Source organism: Populus trichocarpa, chromosome 3 (genome assembly GCF_000002775.5).
Source record: "Populus trichocarpa isolate Nisqually-1 chromosome 3, P.trichocarpa_v4.1, whole genome shotgun sequence".
Classification (NCBI taxonomy): domain Eukaryota; kingdom Viridiplantae; phylum Streptophyta; class Magnoliopsida; order Malpighiales; family Salicaceae; genus Populus; species Populus trichocarpa.
In genome coordinates, this window is record NC_037287.2 from 4,630,609 (window position 1) to 4,647,109 (window position 16,501).

At 34.3% G+C, this 16,501-nt stretch overlaps 1 protein-coding gene across 34 annotated transcripts in view; it reads right to left on the reverse strand.

Moving 5' to 3' along the window:
• Positions 1-16,501, reverse strand: part of LOC18096801 (uncharacterized) — a 92,884-nt gene that overhangs the window by 23,821 nt on the left and 52,562 nt on the right. For 11 of the 34 annotated variants that reach the window (XM_052451082.1, XM_052451086.1, XM_052451081.1 and 8 more), the window contains one exon: positions 74-259. The exons of 7 other annotated variants lie outside the window; for them this stretch is intronic. In XM_052451082.1, coding sequence (XP_052307042.1) covers positions 74-259 — 186 coding nt within the window. Of the gene's footprint in view, positions 1-73; positions 260-557; positions 602-683; positions 862-952; positions 1,138-1,230; positions 1,293-1,402; positions 1,491-1,617; positions 1,711-1,874; positions 2,448-16,501 lie in introns of those variants that run through there. 16 more of the 34 variants (XM_052451083.1, XM_052451084.1, XM_052451058.1 and 13 more) reach the window with 11 other exon arrangements.

Here is a 16,501-nt window from a genome sequence, read left to right on the forward strand (position 1 = left end):
TTCAAGTCCCAATTTCTTTCCTTTTCTTCATCCTCATCCTCATCATAGTCCTTTTTGATGTCCTTCTTCACACCTTGTTTTCTTTTCTCTTCTTGCTCAGCCTCCTTGTCCCTTTCATTGTCCTCCTCATCCCCATCATCATTCTCCTCATCTCCAGCCTCATCATCATCATCATCATCATCCTTCTTCAAGCCCCATTTTCTTTCATTTTCCTCATCCTCATCCTCATCATAGTCCTTTTTGATGTCCTTCTTCACACCTTGTTTTCTTTTCTCTTCTTGCTCAGCCTCCTTGTCCCTTTCATTGTCCTCCTCATCCCCATCATCATCCTCATAATCCTCATCATCATCATCATCATCATCATTGCCATCATAATCTATACCATCTAACTCATCTTCCTCGATAGCCTCTCCAGTAAACCATGACACAGCATGTGGAATGATTTTGTCCCGAATAATATTACTATCATCCACAAAAACAAGTCCATATCAGAGAAAAGGAGAGAGAGATGCACAGAATAGACCCAATGAAGTTCACATAAAGAATGTGGGACTTACCCTAAATTGTAGCCTTGTTTTAGCCGGTCCTGAAGTTCATCATACTGTGAACACAAGAGACTACGACATCAATTAACATATCAACAGTTACATTGCTTTCCTTGTACATAACGAAGGGGAACTTACATCATCATCATCTAGCTCATCCTCATTCTCAGGGATCTGAGAAGTATTAAAGAATGTGAAGAAACTTTCACAGTTCTTAATTGTCATGGTGGTTTTGGTCTTCTTTGACACCGTTCTTTGTTTCCTCTTCACAACCTTCGTCGTCAAGCATTTCTCAGGATACCATTCAATTTCCGAACTAAAAAATCAGATGAAACATTATAAGAAGGAAAATTAGAAAGGAAGAGAATCAAAACTCTCAGCACAACAACATTAATATAATTAACTACCCAATTGCTTGACTCAAAATAGGATCAGATTCATCAATTACGTGACAAGTCTTTGTCAGGACAGAATTTTTGAAGTAAGGACAAGGGTTGAAGTAAAACTCCAGCTCGAAACCCTCAGGATTTTGAAGTCTCGACCACTTGATATCTTTTATGAACTTTAGGGCTCCTTCATCTTGTCCCTTAATCTATTGCAAGAATCAATTGATAAATCACATTACACAGTGATGAATCCAAAAGGAAGAAATATATGTGTGCATATGTGAGCACGCCTTGCATACCTCCTCTGCTAGTACTTCATGAGTTTTCATTGCAGTGAGCCAGAATTCAGGCACTCCTTTCTCTGCATTGAAGAAGTACTATACTCTTAATTTCAATATAAGGCATTGCTTTCAAATACTCCATGTATGTTTGCCAAAAACAAGATATACTGTTAAAAATATACGCTAATACCTTCTATAGCTTGATCCTCTTTTATGCTATCTAATTCAGCAGACATAACCCCGTCAACTTCTTTTAGACCATTCACAATCTCATATCTCTGCGCCGAGAGCCCATAAAAAACTTAAATTAATTACATTAATACGGAACAAATTGCAATGCATGCTACCTCTGATTCAACATTCACGTAACACATGCAGAAGTATTAATGCAAAGACAATACATACCTTAGTGTATAGTGGTTGATAAAGCTTGTTGTATTTAGCTTCTAATGCCTTTCTCTCCTCAAGGAACTGTGCTTCCAGCTCATCATGTTGGCTCTGCAGAATACATCAATTCGCGTATGTAATTAAGCATGTCATGATCATCTATACATGTAATAAAACTTAACAAAAATGTTGAAAACTGGGCTATAAAATAACACAAGCTTATGAAAACATAAACAGCACAATGTTTCTTGTAGAAAGTAAGTAAATACACCAACCTGAAGATGTCTGAGACACTCCACGTGTTTGCTGACCTTGGGAGACGATGACACCTTCATGTTATAGTTACTCATACGGGAATGTTTGGGGGATGGGAAAATAAAATAGCCTAGAAAAGGAGGGAAAGTGAGTTTAGTTTTCTCTTATGAGGGAAGGAGATGTCGATGTGAGCTTACAGGTTTTTATTTATAAGTTGAGAAAGTGATGTGTTTCTGGTTGTCATGACTTTGGTATCTATCTGATGCTGTTAAGGGGTTCGAGCATACAGCCCATTGGAATCGATTTCAAGTTTAACTGTCAAGTAAAGCCAGGAAGGATCAGCTTCAGGATGAAATTAATACCAATTTTTCATCTGGGACAAAGCAAAATTCACTCATGTCACTTTGGAGTTTAGAATAGATTTCCACTTTAAGTAAAGTATAGATAGGATTCTTTTATCTTGTTTCGTGTTGTGCATTGTTTCTTTAAGTAAAGTATAAATTACTCCTTGTGGTTTTTTGCAATGAATTTGTCCATCAATTATTAATTATGGTAAATTCCTTGTTCAGAAACTATCAATAGTCTAGTTTAGGGACTCCGCAGTTTTTTTCCGACAGACTTGTATTAACACAGAAAAAAGACCACAAGCTGGTGATGATGACATACAAGAAAACTCGAGATCTCAGGTACAAGCCTCTCCTTCGTAACCAGGAAAAAAACACACGAGTTTGCTCAGGATTGCACTTTTCCTTTGAGTGCTTCAATCACTGCTGAAAAATCACTATCGCTAAGCCCGTGACTTTTTGCTACCTTGTATAGTTCATTTGCAGCTGCTGCAATTGGAGTGGGTTGGGAAACAGATTCTGCTAATCCCAGGGCAAGTCTCATGTCCTGAAACCATTGACTTCATTTTTGAGATGACAGCGTTGATTTAAATAGTGTCTGCAATTTAGAATATCTACAAACCTTCTGCTGATGCTTTAAGGGAAAAGCAGTGGGGTATAGAGATTTGACCATTGATGGACCTTTCAGCGAATACATCGGTGCACTAATGGCACCCAGTGACACTACCTGCAACTTCACCTATGTAAGAAGATTCCTACGAGGCTTCAATAGATGCCTTCAAAAACAACAAAATAAAATAAAATAAAAAAGATAACATCATTCTATATACTAGAGGCTTTTAGTTTTACCAACAAAGACAAGGAAGAAGAGTGCACGCTTTAATTTTAAGAGTTTTTCAAGCCAGAACACCTAACAAATGAGGTCCATTTTGGATGTACTCTTCCATTAAGTGCTGTTATTGAACAAGAAGGGTGCAACACCTTGATTCATTTTGACCAAGGAATTTTAGTTAAGCATCATTCAGAACCTCTCTCTCTCTCTCTCTCTCTTACACAAACAAACGCAGACGAAGAAATAAAACAGACTGAAAATCAACGAGTTTCTTCATTTATTTTCCAGAGCACGGCAGAGCAATGATTATCATTGTGCATGTTCGAATGAGATAGAAAGAACAAGAATAATCCAATAAAAAACAAACAAGAGTATGAATTCAGTTAATCTTCATGGGGTTTGATGACAAGTGACACGACATAATCTAACAAGATTTTCTCTGCTCACAAATACCTCAACCAGTACATTTGGGTCCAGTCCTCCTTTCTCGCTGAGAAGCAACCCTTCAGAAAAGGTTGCCATCATACTGCAAATTGTTGAAAACACCAGGTGTCACAATATAATCCAGCACAGAAGCAAAACAGAAAACAATTGACAAAGGAACTTGGTAGAACCTGCCCATGATCATGTTGACAATAAGTTTCATTGCAGCCCCATTTCCGACTTCCCCAAGGTAAAATCTTGACTGGATAGTATTAAAAATCCATGTGAACAAAAAAGTGTAAATAGTTTCGAGGAGAAAAATAGGATACAGTACCTTCCCATGATATTTAATAACATACTTGAATCTTAGGTTAACCAAGCTATTGGTTCTAGTTAAAAAGAATTGCTAGATTGAAATCTCAGGTTTATCGAACTGAAGACAAAGACCAAGGTTCAAGTTAAAAGGGGTCTCTAGATTGAGATTTCAGGTTAACTAAGGTGAAGATAATATTTTAGTTCTCGTTAAAAGGGATCACCAGATTAAATCTCAGATTGACCGAGATCAAAACAAATACCAAGGTTTTGATTAAAAGGCATCTCTAGATTAAGATTTCAAGTTAACTAAGCTGAAGGCAACATTTTGGTTCTGATTAAAGGGGATTTCTAGATGAGGATCTCAAGTTGACCGAGCTATTGGTTCTAGTTAAAAGGAATAATCAAATTGGAATTCAGGTTGACCGAGCTGAAGAAAAAAACTAAAGTTCTGGCTAAAGGAGTCTCTAGATTGAGATTTCAAGTTAACCGAGCTAAAGATAAAAATCAAAGTTCTGGTTAAAGGGGTCTCTAGATTGGGATTTCAGGTTAACCGAGCTGAAGACAAACATTTTCATTTTGGTTAAAGGGAATCGCCAAATTAGGATTTCAGTTTATCTGTTGTTTTTTAGATTTTGGTTCTAGTTAAAGGAAATTATCAGATTATGATCTCAGGTTGATCGAGCTATTGGTTCTAGTTAAAGGAAATTGCTAAATTGAGATTTTAGGTTGACCGAGCTGAAGAGAAAGACTAAGTTGTAGTTTAAAAGGGTCTCTAGATTGAGATTTCAAGTTAATTGAGTTAAAGGTAACATTTTGATTCTGGTTAAAGGGGATCGCTAGATAAGATCTTAGGTTGACTGAGTTGAAGATAAAGACCAAGGTTCTAATTAAAAAAGAGTCTCTAGTTTGATATTTCAGGGTAACCGAGTTGAAGGCAACATTTTGATTCTGGTTAAAGGGGATCATCATATGGGATCTCAAGTTGACCGAGTTGGAGATAAAGACTAAGGTTTTGGTTAAAAGGGGTCTCTAGATTGAGATTTCAGGTTAACCAAGCTGAAGGTAACTTTTTTGTTCTGGTTAAAGGGGATCGCCAAATGAGATCTCAAGTTGACCGAGCTATTGGTTTTGGTTAAAGAGAATCGCCAAATTGGGATATCAAGTTAGCCAAGATGTTTCATATTTTGGTTTTAATTAAAAGGGATCGCCAAATGAGATCTCAAGTTAACCAAGCTATTGGTTCTGGTTAAAGGGAATCGCCAAATTGAGATTTCAAGTTTGCCGAGCTGTTTTATATTTTTATTCTAGTTAAAAGGGATCACCAAATTGTTGATTGAAATTTTGGCAAAGATTTTGGTTTTGGTTAAAGAGAGTTGACAAATTGAGATTTTAGGACAACCAAGATGTACATAGTTTGATCGTAGTTTTGGTTGAAGGGAATTGCTGCGAAAACAGAGTTTCAAGTAAACTGAACTAGACGCTTTGAGAAGATTAGTTTTGGAAAAACAATTTGTTTGTCTTTACAAACTTACTATGCAAAGTACTTAACAAGTTTTTCCTCTGTAAGTATTGTAAAGATAGGACATTTGTTATTACCCAATTTTTTACTTTGTTTTTTAAAACAAAAACCAAAAAATAACGAAAAAAACAACAAAAACCCAAAAAAAATATGTACGTCTTTTCCAAAGAATTTAAAATAAAAGAAAAGGAAAAAATTGCATTTAATATTTAGGGATTTAATTATAATTGTGGAAAGGAGAGGATCAATTTGAAAATTGAAAACTCTCTCACCAAGCAACCCATTTTTTTAATCAAATAGTCTACAATCATTCTCTTAGTACAAAGGTTCATTTTTCTTTTCTTTGTCTCCAAGTTATCAAATGAATGGTTGATATTTATTCTTGAAATTCAATGGTTAATCTTGGTTTGTTTTGCCTTCAAGCTAAAGAAAATTTTCACCTATAAATAGATGGCTAAACACACACACTCACACAAGGGCCAAGTTTTACATAACAAAAATCTTTCTTTCAAAAATACAATTTTATTTTAAATTGTATTCAACCAAGTTTTCTCAAAAATACAAAAATCATATCTTGTTTAAAAAATAAAATACATAATATGTTTTTTTTTTAACTTACATTTTGAATTTAATAATGAGTTTATTAAATCCATGAGGATTTAGCCAATATTTCTATAACCAATAAAATTTTAATTCATGAGAATGAATGGTCAATATTCTGGTATAAATATTGGACTTACAAGTAAGCTGATATTTAAATATCAAAAATTATCAGAATTATCCTGAATATTCATCAATTTTAATTGGATGTATTTTTCACCACAACACACAAGTTGTGGAAAACCCTTTCGCCTTCCAGGATAGACGAACCCTATCAGGACATTTACATGGATCCTAAGCAATATATATAGTTTATATTTATGTGTGACATGTTTGATGGTTTATTTTTATGTTTAGAGTAAGGTGTTCTGTGGTAGCCTTAAAATCATTCACAAACAAGCTTTTCTGTGGTTCTTTATATTAATTCTTCGTCTTGGTCTGCAAATATTTCTAGAAAAAATGCAGTTATGATTTAAAATCTTTTTTAAATCTCTGGAGTTTTTCGTGCATCTTAGATATACGTATGCTTTTGCTAACACTAGCCTTTAGTTTTGTAAAAAAAAAACAAGAAGGGAAAGAGATGCAGTATTTTTTAGAAAAACCTTTCTCCTTTAAAATTTTGATTTATGCTTAATTAGACGATGTGATGCCTATCTTATAAATTGGCACTTCTTTTGATTTCTTTTTTTTTTTACTTGGAAAGCTTTGAATATTGAAAACATTGCCTCTTGGCGATCTACTTTTTTACGATGAAGGTTCGACTCATTTTAGATAGCGTTGTGTGACTTATCGTTCAGTGTTGTCTTACATCAAATGGTTCGATTGCTTTTCTCATGGTTTTTTGCATTGGCTCTGCACATTCTTTGACTAATTCATAGCTATGACATCCATTTTCTTTGCTTTTCATGCATATTTACTGTTCCAGCAGCATCCTTAGGGTTCCAAAACAAGAAAACAGAAAATACCTAACTAACTATAATAATAAGATGTTTATGAGATGATCTTCTGTTTTTTATAAGCAATGAGCGTACATTTGGAACAAGTTTTCAATGAGCTCAGCGTTTTGAGTCACTGTTGCATATTTTCTTTGTTTTCAGCCTCGTCTTAACTAAACAATGCTTTAGTCTATTTAGTCTTTCATTGATACAAAGAAATAATTTGTTTTCTATGGCAGCAACAATGAATACATTTTTTTTAATTAAAATGTAAGTATATTAATATATCAAAAATTTACAATGCCGGAGAACCAACAAGTTTGTATACAGTAATTTACAAAAGCAGGGAACAAACTCTCTGATAGAACTTTACATCAAAGCCAAGGAAAGGAAGCTAACAAGCTAAGATTAGCAGACAATGGTTATGTGAGGAACCATAAATTACAAGGTTCCCAACCTAATACAAAGCAAAAGTCAAGACAAGTAGACAGTCTGGGCACCAATTGGAGTAGAAAACACAAAAGTATATCAAACCAGGATGCAAAAAAGACATGAGTACCATGCAGCACAACAAATCTTCAAGAGAAACAGCAACAACAAAGGCCCAACAAGAAACATATGCAATGCGGCTTGAAAGGCTGTGAACCGAAGAGAAGACAGCTTCCCACAGGAAAGTTCATCCAGAACAACCACTAATATAGTTAGCTGACATTAATTTGAAGGTGATTGCACTCATGAAAGTGCAATATCATGTAAAATAAAACCTGAAATCTCCAAAATAAAGATTCAACCAGTGTGCAGGAGTTCTCAAAGACTCTTCTATTCCTTTCTTTCTATATCAGGTAGGCAACAATGCTGAGGGAGACCCTTTTCTTTTTGGCAACAGCGTTTTTCCCCTTGAGATTGAGGCCCCGAACAACACTACTAATGGTGGCCATACCTCGGCAGAGTCGAAGCCAAGATTTAACCTTCGACCATAAGAGGGATGTCCAACTGCAAGAAAAGAAAAGGTGATTATGGCTTTCCTCATGATCCTAACAGAAGACGCAGCTAGCATCAGCATCAACAAACTGCAGCTTGTCTCGTGTTCTCAGCCTCCCAAGTAAAGCAAGTCAAAGGATGAAACTATGCCTTGGTAAACACCAAGGTTCCCAAACAACCTTAACCTATGACACCGAGGTTCCTTTAAATCTCAAAAACTCATAAGCATAACCCGAGAAAGGCTCAGAAATTTTATCCCAACTTTGCATCATGGAGATCACTTCTGATTGTCCCCCACAATCTGCAAGGAGCTGATCTAGAAGAGAAATTAAGGACTTCCATAAGGGAGAGGAGGTTATTTGAAGAGGAACCAACCAGATAGTACTATCCTGCAAGTAAAAATAGTGCACTCATCTAATCCAAATCGAGTTAGTTTTTAAATGAATATTTCATAGCTGCTTTGCAATGAAACATTTGTTCCTTGCCATGATGTCATAGAGCCCAAGGCATCCCTCATTTCTTTAGCAAACAGATGTGCTTCCAAGCAACTAAGGCAGACTTGCTTCTAGCAGTGTTACCAGTCCATAAGAAGTTCCTACAAATGCATGTAATTTGGTTGATGACAATATCTGGCATGGGGAAAATGCTGAGCCAAAATTGCACCATGCCAAAGAGAACAGATCTAATTAACTCTAGACGCCCAGCATAGGATAAGTGCTTGCCCATCCAGCCTTGTATAGCAGATTCAAGTTTATGCAGAAGGGGGGAAAACTGGCTAGCAAGAAGCCTTTGGGGACTGAGGGGAACACCAAGGTATTTGAAGGGAAAGCTACCTTTAGAAAAACAAGAATCTTGAAGGATACCCTACTTCATATTGTCTCTAACTCCTCCAAAATATATGAAAGATCTCCCTGCATTAATGTGTAACCCTAAGGTCTGGCCAAAGACATGCAACTGCTCTAGAAGAATATGAACAGAAGATTTGTCCCCCCGACATAACAGAAGAATGTCATCTGCAAAAACAAGTGACAAATGTTATGAAATGCACACTTCGAGTGATAATGGAAGCCTGGCTGTTGAGATGCTATCTTCAGCATACGTAAGAGATATTCAATGCAGATTAGAAACAGATAGGGAGAGAGAGGATCACCCTGCTGAACTCCACACCTCCTAGGGAAAAACCCATATAGGTTGCCATTGATAGCAATAGAGAAAGAAGAAGTTTCCACACATAACATAACTAGATGAACAAAACGCTAAGGAAAAGCCAGCAGATGAAGAAGCTCTCTAAGAAAGACCCATTGCACCGAATCAAAAGCTTTTTTAAAATCAATTTTTATGAGGCACCAGGGAAAGGTTTTCTTCCTGCCATAATGCCTGAGAAACTCTTAAGCCAAGTTAATGTTATCAATCATATTCCTCCCTCAAAGGAAAGCATTTTGAGCTGGACTAAAAATATCTTGGAAGGCACGGCACAATCTACCAGCTAGAATCTTGGATATCACTTTGTAAATCACATTGCAGCAAGAGATTGGCTTAAAATCATTGGCTGAGTTGACATTAGTAGACTTTGGAACCAGAGCAATAATGCAATGATTAATCTGTTTGAGGATTTGACCAGAAGAAAAGAAATCTTGAACTGACATATAAAAATCAGCCCCAACGATGTCCCAAGATTTCTTGAAAAAAAGAGATGAAAATCCGTCAGGACCAAGAGCTTTGTCATTACCAATGTTGAAGAGAGTTTCCTTGATAGCTTCATTTGAGATAGGAGCCAAGAGAAAACTAGAGTGGGATTCATCAAGACAAGGACTGCTATGAACAACAGCAGCATCAATAGAAGAAATAGACGATGAAGTTCCAAGAAGGTTTTGATAGTAATGAACAAATTCAGCTCTAACTTCATCTAAAGAGGTAGTAAGAGCCCTATTACTATGCTGGACAGCAGGGATGAAACTTTTCATGTGCTTATGACTCATCAAAGCATGTAAAACCCTTGTACCTCTGTCACTTTTCTTAAGAAAGTTACACTTGAGCTTCTAGGCAAAAAACGTTTTCTCAACAGATTTAAGGTTGAAGAGATTCAACTTCATTTGATTAACTCTGTTCAGGAGAGAGATGTCATCTCTAGAATTGTGTAGGAGGCATTGATGATGCTCTAAATCAGCCTCAGCTCTAACAACTCTCTCTGAAATGTGACTAAAATGAAGCTTGTTTAAATTCTTCAAAGGACTCTTCAAAAACTTGAGTTTCCTGCACAAAATAAACATAGGAGTGCCTGCAACTGGGGATTGCCATCCTTCAGAGATTAAACCTGCATAGTCTGGGTGATCAACCCACATATTAAAGAACTTGAAGGGGCGCCGACCTGGGGATCTGTTGCTACCAATCTGAATGTGAGCTCCTGATTGATTAGAGAAAGCACCCAGAGGGTGAAAATGCACATGGGACGTGAGCTGAAGATTTCACCATAAGGGATTGGCCAGAACACGATCTATTTTAGTCCAAATAGTCCCATTGGACCAAGTATAGTGGCAGCCAGTGTAATTCAAATCAGAGAGGCCCAAGTCGGAATAGCATGCTCTGAAATCAGAGACTTCATAAGATGAGACAGGGTCACCATTGTGTTTATCTTCCTGGGAGAGAATGGAGTTAAAATCTCCCAAAACAGTCCAGGGACCAACTGGAGCCCAAGACTTAAGGTTGTCCCAAAGAGATCTGCGAGCAATAATAGTATTGAAACCATAAACAATACATTTTGCTAATTGGTTTATAGGTTATTGTAACTTCTTAGATGTTGATGGACCAGAGCTGCTGAAGAAGCTTTATAAATAGTAGGATGCAACTAATTTGTTTAGAGTCCATGCAACCTTTTTAGTTGGTAAATTACCGGTTTCAAGAATTTTCGTAGTGATGTGCTAAGGTATTTTGCTACCTGAAACTTGACGATGTGTAGATCTATTATCTTAAAAAACATGATACAAAGTAAAGTTATTACTCCACTATCTCACATATCAAATTAATGCATGTTTTCTCATAAGGAAAAAATCAAAGTCGTCAAAGTTATTGGATGATTCATATGCATACACGTGGTAGAGCGTGGACAATGGAATTAGTAAGTGTTAAAGTGTAATTTGTAATTTTTAGTATTATTAATTTTATTTTTAATGAGTAAAGTTCTCTTGGTTTTCCCTAGATTGTGAAAGTTCATGTGCTCCTAGATTTCATTAAATTAGTTCTTGTTATATAGTCTTTCTCTATTATGTTCTTGTAACCTGCAGAATAAAAAGAATAATAAGAAAATATTTATGGTATTAAGTTCTAACTTTATTAATTATCAGATTCAAATCTTTATCTTCCTTATTTCTACAGTTTTTTTCCAATAGATTTGGTATCAGAGCAGGTTTCTTCTTAATGGCTTCTTCATCAAGTATCTCTACTTTCTCCTATACCGCAACGCAGATTCCTATCTTCGATGGAGAGCATTATGAATACTGGATTTCTCAAATGGAGACTATCTTCATTTCACAAGATTTATGGACATTAGTTGATGACGGGTTTAAAGAACCACCCTAGACAGGATCTTCTACATCTTGGACAGAAAAAAAATACGAAGGAATATAAGCAGAATGTGCAAAGAAATGCAACTACCTTTAGAATAATTTAGTGAGTAAGCAAATCAATTTATCTCAGAATTTTCTCTATTAAAAAGGCAAGAAAAGCGTGGGAGATTTTAAAAAATGAATTCTAGGATTCTTATAAAGCTATCTCCATTCGACTACAGAATCTGTGGAGAGAATTTGAAAATCGTACAATGAAGGATATTGAGTTGATTAAAGATTTCTCTTCAAGAACCACTGAAATCATCAATCAAATCAAAAGTTGTGGAGACAATGGTTTTCATAAAAGAGTTGCAGAGAAGATTCTTAGAAGTTTGCCACAAAAATTTGAGCATATAGTTGTTGTTATTGAAGAAACAAAAGATATGTCAAGGCTTACAATTCATGAATTGATGGGATCTCTTGAAGCATATGAACAAAGAGTAAACTAGTATAGCAAGCAACCAATGGAGTAAGCATTTCAGATTAAAGCAAATTTTTCTGATAGGAAGGCAACAAGATTTCATCAAGATCAAAGAGGAGGAAGATCATTTTTTAGAAAAGAAACATATGGAAGAGCAAGTGAAAGTCAGAATTATAGCAAAGACAGAGGTAGAAACAGAGGAAATGGAAGAATAGACTTTCAGCTAAGAGGAAGCAGCAATTTATATTGCACTATTTACAAAAGAACTACTCATAAATCTTGAGATTATTTCTTTACATGTACTAGATGTAAAAATTCCTCACATTCTGACAGAAATTGTTGGCATAAAGAAAAGGAAGATGGAAGTGGAGAGAACATTGCAGCACACTTTTCAAAGAAAGAAGATCAACTATTCTATTCTTACATGAATGTAGAACACAAAGGAGAAGAAGTTTAGTATCTTGATAGTGGTTATAATCATCATATCACTGGTAATCGCTCAAACTTTGAAACTCTTGATAAAGCTTATTCTTCTCATGTTGAACTTGGTGACAGTAAGAGGGTAGAAATCAAAAGAAGAGGTGATGTTACAATCCACTCCAATAAAGGTAATAAAAAAACATATTCATGATGTGTTTTACTTTTTTAGCATTGGTCAGAATCTGTTGAGTGTAGGACAAATGATGAGAAAAGGTTATAAGCTGATTTTTTTATGAAGAATAATATGAGATTTATAATAAGAAAACAAATTGGAGAATAACTTGTCAAGATGAGTTCTAATAATGTTTTTCCTCTTAACATGAAATCACTTCATAATGTTGTTATTAGAAGTGAACATGTTGATGAATCTCATCTTTGGCATTTCAGATATGGGCATCTGAATTATAATGGCTTGCAACAGCTAAAGCAAAAGAATATGGTTTCTGGTCTTCTTTCCATCCAGAACCAAACTGGAATCTGTGAAGGATATGTGTATGAAAAAATGCATCGTTTTTTATTTACAAAGACAACCTGGAGAACCAATACACCTCTTGAATTAATCCATGCAGATATTTGTGGCCCTATTCGAACTCCATCTATAAGTAACAATAGATATTTCTTACTCTTTGTTGATGATTATTCTAGAATGATATGGATTTATTTGCTTGATAAAAAATCAGAAGCATTCTCTATTTTTTTTTTCAATTCAAAACTCTTGTAAAAAAACAAAGTGGGTGCCAGATGAATACTCTAAGGATAGATCGTAGAGGAGAGTTTATTTACAAGCTTTTTCTTTATTATTGCAAAAAGAATGGTATTCAAAGGCAACTTATTATTCAGCATACTCCTCAGTAGAATAAAGTTGTAGAAAGGAATAATAGAATTATTGAAGAAATGGCAAGAAGAATTTTATAAGGGAAAGGACTTCCTAAGAAGTTTTGGGTTGAAGGTATCAATACTGCAGCTTATATTCTCAATAGATCTCTAACAAAAGCAGTCTGAAATCAAACTCTATTTGAAACATGGTATAAGCAAAAGCCTGATGTTAGTCATCTTAAAGTATTTAACAGTATTGTTTATGCTCTTATTCCTTCTCAAAACAGAGATAAGTTTGATGAGAAAGGGGAGAAACTTATCTTTATTAGCTATAATGATGAATCAAAAGGCTTTCGACTTTTCAATCCTAAAAAGGATCAGTTACTTTTTTCCAAAGATGTTATTTTTATGAATCTCCAGTTTGGAAATGGGAAGATACAGTCAATCCAGAATCAGCAACACTGGAGTTACTTGAAGCTCTAAAGCAGCCTAATGTTTCCAATTCTTCTTCTCAAAATGGAACTTGTTCAAATTCTCACAATGAAGGAAACTCATCAAGTTCTAATGAAGAATCATACTCATAATCTCCTCCAAGGAGATTTCGACCATTAATTGACATTTACAACTCTTGTCATGTTGCTTTCTTTTCAGGTGAACCTTGGAATTTTAAAGAAGCAGTAAAAATGAAAGAATAGAGGAAAGCTAGGAATGAGGAGATAATAAGTATTGAAAAGAATCAAACATGGAAGTTAGTTGATTTTCCAAAAGAAAACAAGGCAGTGGGTTTAAAATGGGTGTTCAAGATCAAATACAATGAGGATGGCAGTATTCAGAAGCATAAGGCTACAATTGTTGCTAAAGGCTACTTACAACAACCTGGAGTTGATTTTCCAGAAACCTTTGCGCCTGTTGCAAGAATGGAAACTATCATAATAGTTCTTACTTAATCTGCACAACTTCAATTACAGGTTTTTCAACTTGACATTAAGCCAGCATTTCTTAATGGAGAATTGTAAGAAGAAGTCTATGTTGAGACAACCCCAGGATATGAATTAAAAGGGAAAGAAGAAAAAGTTTACAGACTTTGTAAAGCTCTTTATGGATTAAAACAGGCACCAAGAGCATGGAACAATAAAATTGATCTCTATTTTCATCAAAATGAATTTGAAAGAAGTAAATTTGAACCATCACTTTATATGAAGAAAAAAGGAGTAGACTTTCAAATGGTCTATCTTTATGTTGATGATCTAATATATACAAGAACAAGTAAAGATATGGTTGCAGAATTCAAGGATGTTATGATGAAAGAATTCAAAATGTCAGACCTTGGATTGATGAGATATTTTATTGGCATTCAAATGAAGCAATCTCAAGGGAAAAATTTTATTTCTCAAGAAAAGTATGTTGCAGATCTTTTCAAGAAATTCAACTTGTCAAAATGTAAACTAGTAACATCTGCAATACAGCAAATGAGAAGTTACAATAGAATGATGGTGCTGCTAAAGCGGATTCAATGATTTTTTTGAAGTCTTGTTGGATCTTTAATTTATCTCACAAATTCAAGATTTGATATATTATTCCCAGAAAGTATTATTTCTAGATTTATGGAGGATCCTAGCCGACTTCATTGTGCAGCAGCAAAAAGAATCCAGCGATATCTTTAAAGAACGAAGGATCATGGAATCATGTACAAGAAACAAGAAGATAACAGGTTGATTGGTTATTCTAACAATGACTAGGCTGGAAGCTGTGATGATAGGAAGAGTACATCTTGTTATGTATTTTGTGTAGGAACAAATATAATTTCATAGCATTTAAGGAAGAAAAATTCTATAGTTTTATCTTTTGCAGATGCAGAATACATTGCTGCAAATGAAGCAATATATCAATTAGTGTGGTTTAGGAGAATTCTTTTGATTTACATTAAAATGTTCTTGATCTTACTATTATATTATGTGATAACATGTTAGCAATTATAATGACCAAGAATCCAATTTTTCATGCACGATCAAAGCATATAGAGTTAAGGCATGATTTTATCAAAGACATGGTGAGCAAGAAAGAGATGCAACTGGAGTTTATCAATACAAATGATCAACCTGCAAACATTCTCACAAAAGCTATTCTAGTTGAAAAGTTTCAGCAATTCAAAGAGTTTATGAAGATTACAAATTACGAGGGAGTGTTAAAGTGTAATTTATAATTTTCAGTGTCATTAATTGTTAGCTTTAATGAGTAAAAGATCTCATGGTTTTTCCTAGATTGTGGAAGTTTATGTGCTCTTAGATTTCATTAAATGGAATAATAAGAAAACATTTATGGTATTGAGTTAGAGCTATATCAATTATTGGATTCAAATCTTTTCTTCTCTATTTCCAACGGTAAGAACTAAACAAAGATGATCTTGAAAGTAAAAGGTCAATAATATTACAAATAAAAGTAAAGGGGTAAATTAGTAAAAAATCAAGAATAAAAGGACTAAATAAAAGAAGTCTTAATTGAAAACTAACTCAAATAAGAAGTTGTTTATATTCCCTACTTAGTGTTTAAATTTATTTTTAACCTCTTTTCTAGCATATTCTCTAACAAAAATATTTTAGTGAGTAAAATGAAAGGGACAATAAGAATGAGGGACCTAAATATAGTTTAGAAGATTATGAGAGATATTAAAAGGATTTAAAATTTAAATTAAAAACATTTAAAATTGAAATTCAAAAATAAAGGAATATAAAGTTTAGAATTAACATTAATGGAATTAAAAAAAATTAGAATTGAAATTAAAAAAAAAAGAATTTAAAACTCATATTAAAAATGAAAAAAAATAAAATCTAAAAAGATTTTTAAATTCAATTATAGGATTTTTAAATTTAAGGAGGAACATTATAAATAGACGAGGAGAGAAACAAGACGAAGAATTTTTTTATGGAAAGAAATAAAAAAATCAAAAGAGAAAAAATTATGAGAGAAAGTGAAAGAAAAGAAAAGAAAAGAAAAGAAGAAGAAAAATAGGACAGAAATTAAAAAAAAAATAAGGGAGATATATAAAAAAAAATTTAACAAAAACAAAAATACGAAAGACTCTCCTTGTTTACTGAAACCAAACCTTAGCCGCCTACACCATATCCTCCCATTTCTCTAATACTGCTGGAATCTGACAACTTAACCATAACCTCACAACTTGAAATCAACTATAGTCTTTATCTCTCTTGCCTTCCCACGTTATAACCCAGCCTAACCTCTCCCAACCACGCAATCTTTATTTTTGGTAATGTTTGGAAAAACAGTTAAAATCATGTTTTTTAAAAATTACATAAAATATTGCTTAAAATTAAAAAAAAAATTATGTGTTTAAATTGTTTTGATGTGCTAATATAAAAAA